Source organism: Ictidomys tridecemlineatus, chromosome 9 (genome assembly GCF_052094955.1).
Source record: "Ictidomys tridecemlineatus isolate mIctTri1 chromosome 9, mIctTri1.hap1, whole genome shotgun sequence".
NCBI classification, from domain to species: Eukaryota; Metazoa; Chordata; class Mammalia; order Rodentia; family Sciuridae; genus Ictidomys; species Ictidomys tridecemlineatus.
Window position 1 is genome coordinate 69467081 of NC_135485.1, and position 14477 is coordinate 69481557.

At 44.1% G+C, this 14477-nt stretch overlaps 1 protein-coding gene across 1 annotated transcript in view; it reads right to left on the bottom strand.

Moving 5' to 3' along the window:
* LOC144366447 (SHC-transforming protein 3-like) overlaps positions 1 to 14477 on the bottom strand; it is a 76598-nt gene that overhangs the window by 22322 nt on the left and 39799 nt on the right. Inside the window, 7 exon segments of the mRNA XM_078020727.1 lie at positions 7356 to 7450; positions 7737 to 7817; positions 8051 to 8197; positions 9977 to 10094; positions 10097 to 10137; positions 12512 to 12599; positions 13673 to 13823. Coding sequence (XP_077876853.1) covers positions 7356 to 7450; positions 7737 to 7817; positions 8051 to 8197; positions 9977 to 10094; positions 10097 to 10137; positions 12512 to 12599; positions 13673 to 13823 — 721 coding nt within the window.

Genomic DNA, 14477 nt, shown 5'->3' on the forward strand with positions numbered 1-14477 from the left:
GGGAGTTATAAATGTGGAAAAGGAACCATAATGAACCCTGTGATATGGAATTGAAATTGGAAGACTTGCTGAAAGTGACATAGAAATAAATTAATGCAAACTGTGTGTGGAAGATGGAGTAGGTATATGAGTGAGGTGTGGGGGTGGGGTGGGGGGTATGTATATGAGTGTGTACCTGGGTGCATGTGTGTCTGTGTGAGAGTGTTGCATGTATGTCCATGCACATGTGTGTGCAAGTGTACGCGACCTAACTCTGTCCATCAGGAGACCAGGGCCAGCCACACCCTTCTCTGGTCTGATGTCTCCCGCAGGCCCATGTGTGGAAGACCCGGCCCTCAGCCCGTGGTGCTGTTGGGAGATATGGAAGCTTTAGGAGGAGGGGCTTAGAGGAGAGACCTTAAGTCACTGGGAGGGCGCCCTGGAAGGGGACATGGGGGGGCCTTCCTCTCGTTTCCAGGCCACATGGGTGAGCCATGTCCTCTACCACCCACTCCCACCATGGTGTCTGCCTCATCCCAGGCCCAAAGGCAAGAGGGCCAAGGGACTGCGGACTGAGCCCTGAGCCATGGGCCTCTGCTCCTTTGAGTTGATTATCTCAGGAACTTTGTCCTGCTGAAGGGAAGAGGGCCATCACAGTCCCCAATAAGCACTCCTAGTGCCCAATCCTTATCTCTAATAGCCAGTGCCCTCCTGAAGGAGCAGGAGCATTTGGGAAGAAAGGCTGAGTGCAGAGAAGGATGGGCCCCCTGTGTCCTTTTGTTCTAGAAAGAAAGAGGTGCTCAAACAGTGACCAGGACAGAAGCCAGCTTGAAGAAGCCTCAGATTAGAGCCACCAAGGAAAACTGGAAACCAAGACCCACACTCACAAAATAACCAGTGGATGGAGCCAAAGGCTCAGTTAGGAACTAGAGCAGGTCTTGGGACAGAGGGAGAGGAGTGAGTCCCCAGTGGGCAGCCTGGCAGACGCCTCCCTGAGTGTCCAGAATGAGCACCATCTGTCACTGCCAGCTAACGAGAGGCCCCAGAGGCCTCATTTCTGTGAGCAAGCAGCAGGGGGCATCCCCTGAACCAGAGTGGGCATGCTGGCCAGCTTTTCGTTTCCTCAATAAAATATCTGAAATTATCCTCTTAAAAGGAGGAAAGGTTTATCTTGGATCGCGGTGGCAGAGGGTCCAGTCCATGGCCACGTGACCCTGGTGGCCTTGGGGCCTGTGGTGAGGGAGCACACCACAGTGAGGGAACAAAGCTGCTCCCCTCATTTGGTGGCCAGGGAGCAATGACCTCAGGAAGGGACCAGTGCGCAGCAGCCCCTGCCAGGGCCCATCCCCGTGACCTCACTTCCTCCCACGAGGCCCCACCTCCTGAGGGCCCCACCTCCAACAGCACCAGTGGCTGGGGGGCAGGCCTTCAGCACTGGGGCCTCTAGGGGGCACTCCTGACCCAAACCAGCAGCAAGGGGGCCACCAAAGAGCGCAGACTGAGAAGAGCCCCACGTGCCAGATTCTGAACAGAACCTTCTGGAATAAAGGACCATCCTGGGAACCACTGGGGAAGCAGGAGTGGGCTCCGGAGCATCAGGTGGTAGGGCTACATCCACGTGGACGTCTGGGTTTCCAGGGCTGCTCTGCAGCCGTGAAGGACAATGTCTTTGTGGGCACCCAAGGTTGACCAAAGATTGGGCCAAGTGGCTCTCCAATGATTCCAAAGGAAAAAACAAAACAAAACAAAAAAAACTTTTGTCCTATACTCTCAGAAAATATTCCACAGAGCCAAGGGGGTGAGATCCAGGAGAATCCCAAGGTCCAGCAGGACCGCCAGGCCCCCTGGATAGAGGAGGAAGTCCTGAGAGACCATTGCCCAGGACTAAAGGACAGAGAGAGAAAGAGAGAGAGGAAGGATCCACGTGTTTAAAGGCCCAAAACAACTACCTGACAGACTAAAACTTGTCAAAAAGGGAAAGAAATAGAAGTGACGTAAATTTAGGTGGTCCCTTTGCAACATAAAGAAATGACACCTTAAATGGTTACATCAACGGATATAATAATTCAAGGAACGTAATATTAAGTTAGAAATAAGGACATATAACAGGTAAGCACACTCCTTTGGGACGGGGCAGGGTCCCTGTCAAGTGAACTTTCAGAGAAACTGCTGACCTTGTTTTCTCTCTGAAATGGGGGCAGAGTGAGGAGGGCAGGGTCCGGCTGTAGAGCTGTTCATTAAGTGCTTTCCTGCTACATCTTATTTGGGTGTGTTTTTGGTGTCACGTTGATAAAAATGTAAAAGGTATATTGCTGAGGTCATTTTGAAGGGCAAACACTCCATGTTCCTTCCTGACTTCTGCATCCACCTGTCCAGGTTGGGGTTAATGGGCAGGGAGGAGGGTTGACACGTGCCACCTCCCCAGCAAGGCCAGGTAACACACAGAGGTGTGTGAGCAGCCACATAGCACACAGAGGACTTGGTGTAAGTCAGGGCTGAAGCTGTGTTGGGTGAAACTTCTGAGAATTCAGATTTTGCTTTTTCCTGCAGCACAGCCTAGTCTGCCTGAGACAAGGGGAACTTCAAAACAGCAAGGTATTAAGTGGAGGGGGTAGGGGACTTTTTAAAAAGTGACATATCACTGGGCATGGTGGTGCACATCTGTAATCCCAGCAGTTTGGGAGGCTGAGGCAGGAGGATCACTAGTTCAAAGCCAGTCTCAGCAACTTAGTGAGGCCCTTTCTCAAAATAAAACATAAAAAGGACTGGGGATGTGGCTTAGTGGTTAAGGTCCCCCTTGGGTTCAATCCCTGATACCAAAAAGAAAAAACAAATGTGACATATAATCATTGTACCAATTTATGGGGTACAATGTGATATTTTGATCCATGTACACATTGTATAATGATCAGATCAAGAAAATTAGCATGTCTATCACCTCTCATGTATCATTTCCTTATGGAAAAGCATTTGGAATCCTTTTTTCAAATATTTGAAATATACAATGCATTACTGTTAGCTAGTCACCCTGCTGTGCAGTAGAACCAGAATTTATCCCTCCCGGCTAACTGTGACTTTGTTCCTATTAGCCAAACTTTCCCCTTTCTCCCTCCCCTTCCTCTTCCCAGCCTCTGGTCACCACGATTTTACTCTCTTCTACGAGATCAGTTTACTTGGATTCCGCACGAGTGAGATCACATGGTATTTGTCTTAGTCGTAGATGGACACCATACCTGTATTTTATTCATTCATTTTTATGCACTGCTGAGGATTGAACCCAGGATTCACATGTGCTAGGCAAGCGCTCTACCATGGAGCTACAACCCTGGCCCCCAGAATCTGTTATTTTACTTGTATGGGGAAGGGGTCTTTTTGATAATGGCCATTGTAACTGGGGTGAGGTGATATTTCACTGTGGTTTTGCTTTGCATTTCCCTGATACTGAGTGATTTTGAGCATTTGTTTACACACCTGTTGGCCATTTGTGAGTCTTTTTTTTTTCTGAGAAATGTCTATTTAGGTCTTTTGTCTAATTTGTAATTGGACTTGTTTCCTACTGAGTTGAGTTCTTTATGTAATCTGGGTATTATTATGAAGAGTTTGCAGGTTTTCTCACCCATTGTTGGGTTGTGTCTTCATTCTGTTGACTGCTTCCTTTGCCTTTTTTTTAATATCTATTTTTTAGTTGTACACAATACCTTTATTTTGTTTATTTATTTTTACGTGGTGCCAAGGATCTAACCCAGGGCTGTGCACATGCTAGGCAAGCGCTCTACTACTGAGCCACAACCCTGGCCCTTCCTTTGCTTTTCATGTGGACACTGTCCCATTTGGGTGGGGTGCCTTTGCTATCTGTGATTTTGGAGGCTAATCTAAAGAATCCTGTTTTTTAAGTCACTCTCAGGATAAAAGAAAAATCTAGTAAATGTGGGAGTGTTGGACTGTGGCTGCTGTTTTGTGATCTAAAAGCCCCCGTGTGCCCTCTTACATGTGCAAGAACCTGAGACCATGTGGATCAGGCCCAGCCACCTGTGTGGCCGCAGCACATCCAAATGGGATCAGGGTGGCTTCCCTACTGTGCTGTTCTAAGAAATGAATCAATGGTGAGTGACTCAGAGGAGAGTTTTAGACACCCAGGCTGACTCTGTGATTCAGAAGATGTTGAAATTTTTTAAAAGGTGTGTATGGGGGGGCATTTCCAACTGCATCTCATCCAGTTCTGATGGACTCCAGTCACCGCACGTCCCACCTGCTATTTCAGGGTCAGTAGTTTCAACACCTCACCAGGGACACTCAGAAGCTGCCACCGCTGGCCTCCTTGCCCAGGTTCCCAGTGACCTCGGCACACAGGGGAGGCTCCGGGTTGGTCGACACTGGAGTAAATTTAGATGCAGAACTGCTTTGCAGCCTTGCGTCTCTGAGTAATCCGTTCTGCCAAGTTCCCTCCTTTATAGTCAGGGACCGGCCAATTACCATGAAAATCAGATGAATAAATATTGAAGAGAATGTGCTCAGCGTCTATTTTGGTGTCTTCACAGCAAGGAATCGATGCTACATTTTTAATTAAGTCTTTCATTTCCATTTCCTTTTCATCTAACGCTATCCTCCATAGGATCAATTTAACTCGATAATCAGACCCAGATAAAAGCTCCCCCAAAGAAAGGCCATTAGTAGGTTTGACTTAACCAATGTTCTCAGTGGTGCCACACGTTTCTCCTCCAAAATTAAAATACATGAATACTTTGAGTCATGGTTTCTGTGGACACCTGGCTTAACCATGTTACTCCAATTCCATTTCCTCATTTTCTACATCATCTTGAAACTGGTTTGTGAATTTATGATAAATACATTATTAGTCGTGCATATCTCTCTCTCTAAGTTATTCTTCGGCCCTTTAAAGACTGAACGGAAAAACGTAATCATCTTTGTTCTATATAATGACATATTTAGCTGGATTTTCACATTTGTGTTTTTTAATAACCTAGATTTTCAAGTGAAGTATGTAGATTCTCATAGAATTGCTTGAGTATTTTCTCTCCTATTTTCTTTAGTTAACCACAACAAAATTATTAGATGACCTAAGCAGGTAGAAAGAACCCTGGGCTGGTTCTAGTTAGAAAAATCTTGCTTGTAAATCTACATCTGTAGTAAGGTGTGACCCTCATGCCCCTGTACACATATATCACTGTAACTCCCTGGATTCTCAACTACTAACCATGAAAAGCCCAAGTTGATCAAGCATTTATCAAATGATTATTGAACACCTACTGTGTGCCAGGGACCATTCCAGTTGCTGGGGGTGGACAATAAACAAAGCCACTACCCTGATCAAGATCAGAGGCTAGAGGAAGCAGAGAGGCAAATAGTAAGCAAATTAATAAATGGGTACCAATGCTTGCTTGCCATAAGTGCATTAAAGCCCAAACAAATCAGAACAAAGAAACAGGAAGCACACAGGGAAGTAAATCCATCAGGGAAGAGTCTCCTGATAAGCCACCTCTGATTTGGAGAAAGTCTGGCCCGCTCTAGGAAGCAAGTGTGGCCATGTGATCTTGACATCCAAACCAGATGAACACACACAGGCGCCAAAGCAGTAAAGACAGTTGAGAGGGACATCACGTCAGAGTCTTCAAAAAATCCTAAAGAAAATATGAGGTATCCAAATCCAACAGGGAAGGCAGGTTTAGGATAGGATGCAACATCAGAAAGACCTCCCTGTGGCATTCTTAGATGGATGGATTTAAGAAAAACATCACCCTATTATCTCAAAAGATGCTGAAGAAGTATTGGATGAAGTTCAATACCTTCATATGATAAGAGTTATTAGGTAAATAATATGTATGAGTTCCACCAAAGCCGAGATTTTTCTATTTAAATTGGTTCACAGATACAGACCAGGTGCCAAAAGTTGATGCCTGGAGTTGGCAGTTATTCCGTGCACACATTTGTTAAATGAATGAATGAATGAATGAATTCCTTTAGGTTGGGAAGAACAGATCACTAAAGGGCTACGGCAAACATCCCTAAGGGTAGAAAACTGCAAAACATTTCCTTGCAGGTGGGGTCAGGCAAGGGTGCCCCCTCCTGATTAATGTTCATGGCTGTACCTAGTAAGGGTGGTAGATCAGGGGCCAGGATGGCCCCTGGAAAGCAAGAGACAAGACTCCCAGTATCTGCAAAGACTGAGTGCCAGGGAGCCTGCCAGAATCAGCAAAATCTCTAGGCACAAGAACCCTCCACATTCCTCTTCCTACAGCAGTCATTGTTAAGAAAATGTAACTAAAAATAACATACTACTTACAACAGGGACTAAAACTAGACACTTCAGAAATAACCTAACAAGCCGAGTGCAGTGGTACACACTTGTAATCTCAGCAGCTTGAGGAAGGAGGATCACAAGTTCAAAGCCAGCCTCCATAAGTCAGTGAGGCCCAAAGCAACACAGCGAGATCCTGTCTCTAAATAAAATATAGAAATAAAGAGGAGTGGGATGTGGCTCAGTGATTAAGCAGCCCCGGGCTCAATCCCTGGTACCAAAAAACAAACAAACAAACAAAAAAACCAAACAAAGGGAACACAAGAACTTTCTAGATAGACTTTTAAAACTCTCTCAAAGAATATCTTAAAAGTCTGAGTAAGTGGTTCTTCACATCATGGGGTGATAATCTAGTATGGAAAACTGGCTGTTCTTTGCCAAAATAATCTATACATGTAGCATAAGTCCTATCAAGATCCCAGCATGTATTTTGGGTGACTGATTTTACAAACAAAAAAAAGAAGAATGAATGTTTGAGAGCATGCTTGGACCATTCTGATAAAGGAAAGTCAATAGAAGGGCTCACACCACCAGATATTAAGACAGCTGCCAAGTCCTAACAATGAAAAGAGCACAGTTCTTACGCAGGAATAAACAGTCAGGTCGATAGAATGAAGAATCCAGAAATAGACCCAGGATGTCAAGAACTCAGTACATTATAGAAGGAGAAGGAACAACAAAAAATTTAGGGTTTCCTATCTCATATCGTATTCAAAAGTATTTCCCATTGAAATTAAACCTAATTGTGAACAACAAAACTATAAGATAGTGTCTCTGGGGCATATGCCAGGGGTGGAAGTTTGGGTCACAGGAAATACATATTTAATTTCACCAGGGTTTGCATTTGCTTCCAGATGAGCTGGGCTACTGAGGTGCACCCCTGGTGGGGGGGACCCTACATCCTCAGTCTTCCTAGATCGAATCTGTCTAGTTTTGCTAATTGGTAGGAGTAAGGAGTAAAGTCCTAGTTCATGGCCAGATGTGCAATTCTTTGATTGCATATCATTAGCCAAGAACAACAGGTCTGTCTCCTCTAAGTGCTATGCTCTTGTTCCCATACTTTTCTTTTGACTTTCTGTTTGAGTTTTTCAGCAGTAGAATTTCCATGTGCCGCCTCCTCCTCTTCTTCTTCTTCTCCTTCCTTCTTCTTCTTTGCTTATTTGATCATTTTGCCTGTGAGGTTCTTCATCAAATAGAAATCTTTCTTTTGGAATGCTGAATCCACCAAATTTTACCCTTGGGATTAATATTTTTGAGTTTTAAATTTTTACTCACCCACAAATCACAAAGGCACTGTGTTCTATATTTTCTTTTTCTATTTCTCTTCTTCTAGCCTTATAGTTTTGTTGTTCACCATCACTATCGCCATTATTACCATCATTACTGTTTCTATAATCTTCACCACCACCACTATCATCTTCTTCATCACCACCATCATCACCACCATCACCATCAACACCATTGACATCATAATCTTCATCACCAACACCATCATCACCATCACTACCATTTCCATCATCATCTTAATCATTACCACCATCATCACCATCACCATCACCATTATTATCATCTTCATTATCACCATCACCATCATTGCTACCATCACTATCGCCATCATTACCATCACTACCATTTCCATAATCTTCATCACCACCATCATCATCACCATTACCATCATTACCATCTTCATAATCACCATCATCACCATTACCACCACCATCACCATCATTGCCACCACATTATCACCATCATTACCATCACTACTGTTTCCATAATCTTTACTACCACCACCATCATCTTCTTCATCACCACCATCATCACCACCTTCAACATCAACACCATTGACATCATAATCTTCATCACCAACACCATCATCACCATCACTACCATTTCCATCATTATCTTAATCACTACCACCATCATCACCATCACCATCACCATTATTATCATCTTCATTGTCACCATCATCACCATTTCCACCACCATCACCATTAATGCCACCATCACTATCACCATCATTACTATTACTGCTGTTTTCATAATCTTCATCACCACCACCATCACCATCACGACCATTTCCATCATCATCATCATCATGACTATCACCATCATCACTCACATCACCATCATTACCATCATCACCACCATGAGTATTATTTAGCACTAGTGCTTCAAAATAAACAACACAGTGCTGGCTTGTATTTTTAATTACTTTTTAATAGACATGAGCCTCTCTAAGACCCTTTCTACAATCTGTTTCCTCTTCTCTGGTTTCTGGAGCTGATACAGAAATAAATTGATGGGAAATTAGAAATTAATTGGTGGAAAAAGAATAGCTCTGGTTCCCATTTTCCTCAAAGCCCAACTAACCCAGCTCTCCCCAGGCTCTGGGGCCAGGAATCACTGGGAAATGGACTAGGTTAAACAGTAAAAATGGCCTGCCCAAAAATACAATGGCAAAACTACCATTGGGATATACTACAACAACCGAAGCAGAGGTGGGGGGGTCACCACTCTGCTCTCCAGTTTAGGAATCTGGTTCTACACTATTTGAGCTGTTTTCTCACTTTTTAAAAAGTGAACACATTGGATGAAGGGATCTGAGGTTCCTCTCAGCATTAAGATTCAAGTGTTCTTCTAGCTGAGGTGATTTTTGACAAAATGAGAGTCAAAATGGGAGTCCAATGGGTCTAGGCAGCCAGATTAGCTGAGGAATAGGAAGTGACCTAATTCTCAAGGCATGTGACCCCAGCCTCACCCACATCAGAACCTGGAGTAGCAAGAACTAGACCAGCAGAGCCTTTTTCACATGGTGAGGTTCTTAACCTCTAGGATTCTCCATCTCCACCTCTATAACATAGGGATGATGTTAGTAATAATATTGTCTACCTCCCAGATCTATATGACAAACGGAAATCCCACGGTTCACATGCCACCACATTGCCACCTCTGATCACCGCTCATCCCCCGTCTTATTTTGCGGTTCCGAACTTGGGAGCACTTCTTACCATCTGGTGATACACAGTTATTTGTTTAAAACCCATTGAGTGGAGACCATCTATTTGGCTCTCTGTGTATCTCCCACTAAATAGAAAAGTATTTGACATCTGGGAAGAACTCAATAAATTTTTGGAAGTAGGTAGGAGAAAAGAGAGAGGAGATGAAAAGAAAACTGAGAGAAACAATGAGAAAGAGAGAGAGAGAAAAAGGGAGGGAGAGAAAGAATATACATGTCAGAGAGAGAGGTGCTCTGTGATTTCTTGTTTATCCGTCCGTCCTGCCTGGTAGACTGACTCTGTGGGTACGGCCCATTTCATCTTTGCTTCTTTGACAACTAATACAACAGTTGGCATTTAATAGGCAATGAATATTTAAGTGTGTAGATCAATGAGCACTTTTATTTGTGCATACTATTTATCTCAATACACTTTTAGGTCTTCAAGAAGAAAGCCTTTTCCAGAAAGAGAGGGAAATTGGCTTTGCCTCTTGACTGTAGAGAGGGTTATATAAGTTCCTAAGCCATAAATGAGCCCCATCGTAGCCCAGAAAAGTGCAGCTGATCACCACCATTAACCAAAACCCTGCTAGCAGGAAATCCAGTCATTGCACAGAGAGCAAATAAAAGTCAGTGTAAAGGGTAACTTCAAAAGAGAAGAAAGGAAGAGACAAACGGAAACCTACTCATGTCAAAGAGGTCCTTCCGTGGGCTGCTGTCTGCACTGTTGGCCACGGCTGGCCAGGCCTGCGCTGGGATGTGCTGGGTGTTGACATAGGTGGGTACTTCTCCCATGGGGGGGGCGCATGTGATTTCCCTTCTGGCGTAGTGTAGATGTCCAGGGACCCTGCAACAAGAAAACATGTCCCTATTTCTCTTAGCATGGCGACCCTATTTATGCCTCTATAGTGAAACCACCCGCCATTCCACAGAAGGGTTCCTTAATCCTACCAACAAGAAAATTCTTCCTGAAGATCCCCATCAGCTACATTCTCCTCTTCTAAGTCTGTCATCCTAGCTGTATCCTGGCTAGGATGCTTCTCTGTCAAAATGGGATCTTCCAGCTAACCTTGGGTGGGTACCATATTGGTTAGGGGTCTCACCAAAGATCTGGGCCACACTGTCCCCAGGGTCCTGCAAGCCCCGCATCCAGAAGATGCCCTGCTTCCTTCTCTCCTTTACAACACTCTGGGATGAAATAAGTGAGCAGGAGAACCATCAAGCTTGGTTTAACCACTCTTTATTTAAGTGTCCGCAAATGCTTTATAAATTATGAAGTACCTCCTAAGAACTGAGACGGTTTTCTTACAACACAGAGCCACCACTGCTGACCTGGATCTATAAGGGAGCCCAGGGTGGGTGCATGATGGGGGAGGCCCCTCTTACAAGGCAGTGATGCTCCTCAATTGGACCTCTCAGCTGGTCAAAGGGGTGCTGAGGCTGAGGGAGCCCAGAGTCCAGCTCTTCCATCACCCAGAGGTGGCGTAAGAGATGTTGCCCATGATTGCCTGTTTGGCTTACTATTCCTTACTATCCCTGCCTCTAATGCAGCTAAACAACCCTATCCAAGAGAATGCCCTGCGGTGCTCTCCTTTCTGGAAAGAGGGCATCTCTCATACCCTGGGGCCAGTGATATGTTGAAGATGGTTCCCTGTAACTGGCAAGAGTCAGTTCAGGACTTTTGAAAAACCTTGCCAAGAGCCTATGGCCAGGTGTTGGCCAGCACCCAGCCATCTCCCAGCCAGCACGGGTGAGGGGGAGTGGGCATGCTGATATCGCTTCCCTGGGAGGCTTCACCTGCAAAAATCGAGCTGCGATTCTACTCTCTGAATCCCACACACTATTTCTATGTTTAAGAGGCTATTTCTGGATCACCTGCCCCAGGTGAAGAAGTGCTATTTAAGTGTACACCTTTGAGTATATTGTGAACAAATCTCCACAAGCTCATTTCAAAAATGAGATCAAAAGCCCCATGAACGACCTTGCTAACACTCCTTTCCCACTGCAGATGACAGCAGATGCTGAACGGGGACAGACGGACACCCACCATGGTGGTCCCTGAGTCCACACTCACTTAGGAGGAAAAGCTACTAGAAAATGAACAGTCTGTTTTATGGGAACATATCTGTTTTATGGGGAAAACATACTTATTATTTTTCAATAAGAGCTTGAGACTTATGAGTGTCAAGTTCCAGATGGGGAACTTGTTTCAGATTCATTTTGCCCTGGTGGGTCGGCTACGTTCTCTGACCTTGAACTTACTGGAATGACTTAAATATACAAAAAAAGCCTTATTTTACAAAAACCTGATTTATTTCATAATCAAGTAAATATCTAGAAGAAAGAACACATCTATTTTAGCCTCTGACAATGATCTCTCTCCATGCATATGTTACATAATACATTTTAAACATAAATAGAACAGAGGTGAATGGCTCATGGTGAAAAAGCACCTTGGCAAAATCATATCTTTGATTATTTCCTACTTACTTCAAGGCAGAGCCACATGGTGGCTTCAGCTTGGCCTTATGCTTTGTCGAGGGGGTCAACCCCACAGCTCTCCCTTTCACTGGGGTAGAGAAGACATGGAATTCTTTTGTATGAGGAAAATTTGAAAATTTGTCACTTGGTTCTTGGCACAAAGGGTTATAACCACGGGGTAAATCTTAACATTAAATCAATCAGTGGTTAAATTTACATTCATAGTGGGGTGAGTTGGATCCACCTCACTTAGACTTTGTGGCAGGACCACAGAACCATTGGAAGAGATAAGAAAATTTTTGAGAAGGGAAAGGGTTTAGAATTAAAAGAAAAACTTCAAGGATAAATGGACAGATTGATGGAGGGATGAATAGATGGGTGGAAGACAGATGTTGGAATGGAAGTATTTATATTAGTAACTGTGAGCAGCTAGCAAGTTCTTAGCAAGTTGTATGTAGATTATTGTAATTCTATCTGGATACGTCCAAATTATTGTTAGAGGATGTCTGGATTATAGATAGTTGCATCTACATTAAATATAGTTAGATAGCCACATTTAAGTCATTTTTAGTATGTGACGTTAAGTGTGTTGTTAGATTGGCGAAGACCTGGACATGTCTTCTAAAAGCAGCTAGGAGCTGCATCTGGTCTGTGCTGGCCCACAGGGACCACACCCACTGGTGAGCACACCACTCATCCCAAGCACATTCTGTTTCTCCCGGCCTCACCTTGCCTCTCACCTTTCCTGGAAGGTGTCTGCTGCCAGTCTTCACCAAATGTGTGTCCCAAGTGTCTTCCCTGGTAATAAGTTTGCTCTTTTCCTGCAAACTATAGACACATGTAAATATAGAGAAAGAAAGCTTGACCCTCGACCCCTCCCCCATCTTGGAAAGCCATGGTGCAGTGGGTGGGACCTTGAGGGGGTCATGGCCGACTTTCCTTTGATGCCTCCGAGTCTGTGTTAAAATTTGGTAAATAAATTTGTGTGGGTGTGAGCAAAAGGCTGCACCCTGTCAAATCACACACCCAGCCTCCTTGTTTCCGTGACCTCACGGTCCTTCCCCAAAGGTGACTGTAAAGTCAGCTCTGGCCGGTGGGGCTGCATCACTGCACAGATTCTAAGATAGATTTTAATTAAAGAGAGTATCCATGTGCCATATTCCACTTCCCACCCAATGCCTAGCATTCAGAGTCATTTATGTCATTTCACTTCCTGAAAACCAGAAGCTTCCCTCTTGGTGTTAGACCTCTGATATGGGTATTATTTTGCCATTTTAAGGTCATTATCATTCACATAAGTAGGTCACGGTAAAAAAAAAATGTCCATGGCTGGGGCTCAGGGGTAGAACATGGGCTTGGTATGCATGAGGCTCTAGGTTCTAGATCAATTCTGGAGGGGAAAAAAGAAAAAGAAAAGAAAAAAAAATTCCTACAAGAAGATAGAGATATAATTCTAGAAAGCAATTTAGATTTAAAGGAAAATTTTGAGTTGGAGGGGGAATGAGGGAAAGAGAAAAATGCAGAAGATTCCCCTACTTTAAGGTTCTCTGTCCACTCTCTTTTCAGAGAACCCCCGATATCGCACACCTTTTAAAGGTTCCAGATTCTACCTTCCCCTCATGAAGATAGATCACAGCGTGAAGGGATTTGTCCTACGATAGAGAGGACTCCCCAGATTCAAATCTCAGGAACCACAATGTGATTCTAAGGCACTTGGCTAACACAGAGCAATGTTAGACAAAAAGTCTCTCCCATTTGTACATCTGGTGGAACCCAGCAAAAGAAAGTGTGAGTGATTGTGTCAAAGGTTAATTGGAATATCGCCTGAAAAACAAATTGATGAGAATAACAGGCAATTAAGTTCGCTGAGCCTCCAACCCAGGAGAAAACGTGAGACTTACCTGGGCCGTGTCAGGGGCGTGGGGTCTGCCTTTCAGTCTAGCATGGAGGAAACCTCCTGGGGGGGGCATCTTGCTGGGAATGCTGTTGTAATACGGGTGGTCTGGGCCCTCCCCCTCCTCTTCTGTCCAGGGTTCATCTAGACTCTGCATCCTGTTCAAAGATTTCCAAGACTTTCACCAAAGTGGAGCTTATAGGCAAACCCAACAGATCTGATGTAAGCACCTGCTTGGTTTGGAGATGCTTTAAGCGTGACCCTCCCTCAAAAAGGTTGATGTGTTAGAGGCTTGGTCCTCAGTCAGCAGAGGAGATGGTAGGACTTTAAGAGGCATAGCCTAGTGAGAGGGTCATAGACAACTGAGGGTGTGCCCTCAGAAGGGATTGTAGAATCTAGGTCCTTCTCTCTGTTTTCCTGTTTCAAGAAGTGATCTCCTTCCTCTCATGTGCTCCCACCATGATGTGATACATCCACTGAGAATATGATAGTACTATGCTCTTCTACCCCAAAACTGTGATGAATAAACTTCTTTTCTTTACCGAGATACCGAGCTTCAGGCATTTTGTTATAGTAATGTAAAATGAACTTATAAAGAATCTATTGCCAAGAACAGAGAATTCAGTCACTGCCTTCTTAGCTATCTATATCTTGGGTATACATAAAAAAAATCAGATGATAATTTGATCAAAATGTCTGCTTTATTCAGACTTATACCCACTGGAAAATTCTAATCATATTTGACACAGTCCTTTTTGTTCATTTTAATTGAGAAAGAAATCATTTATAAGTAAAGATAACCAGGTTTTCAA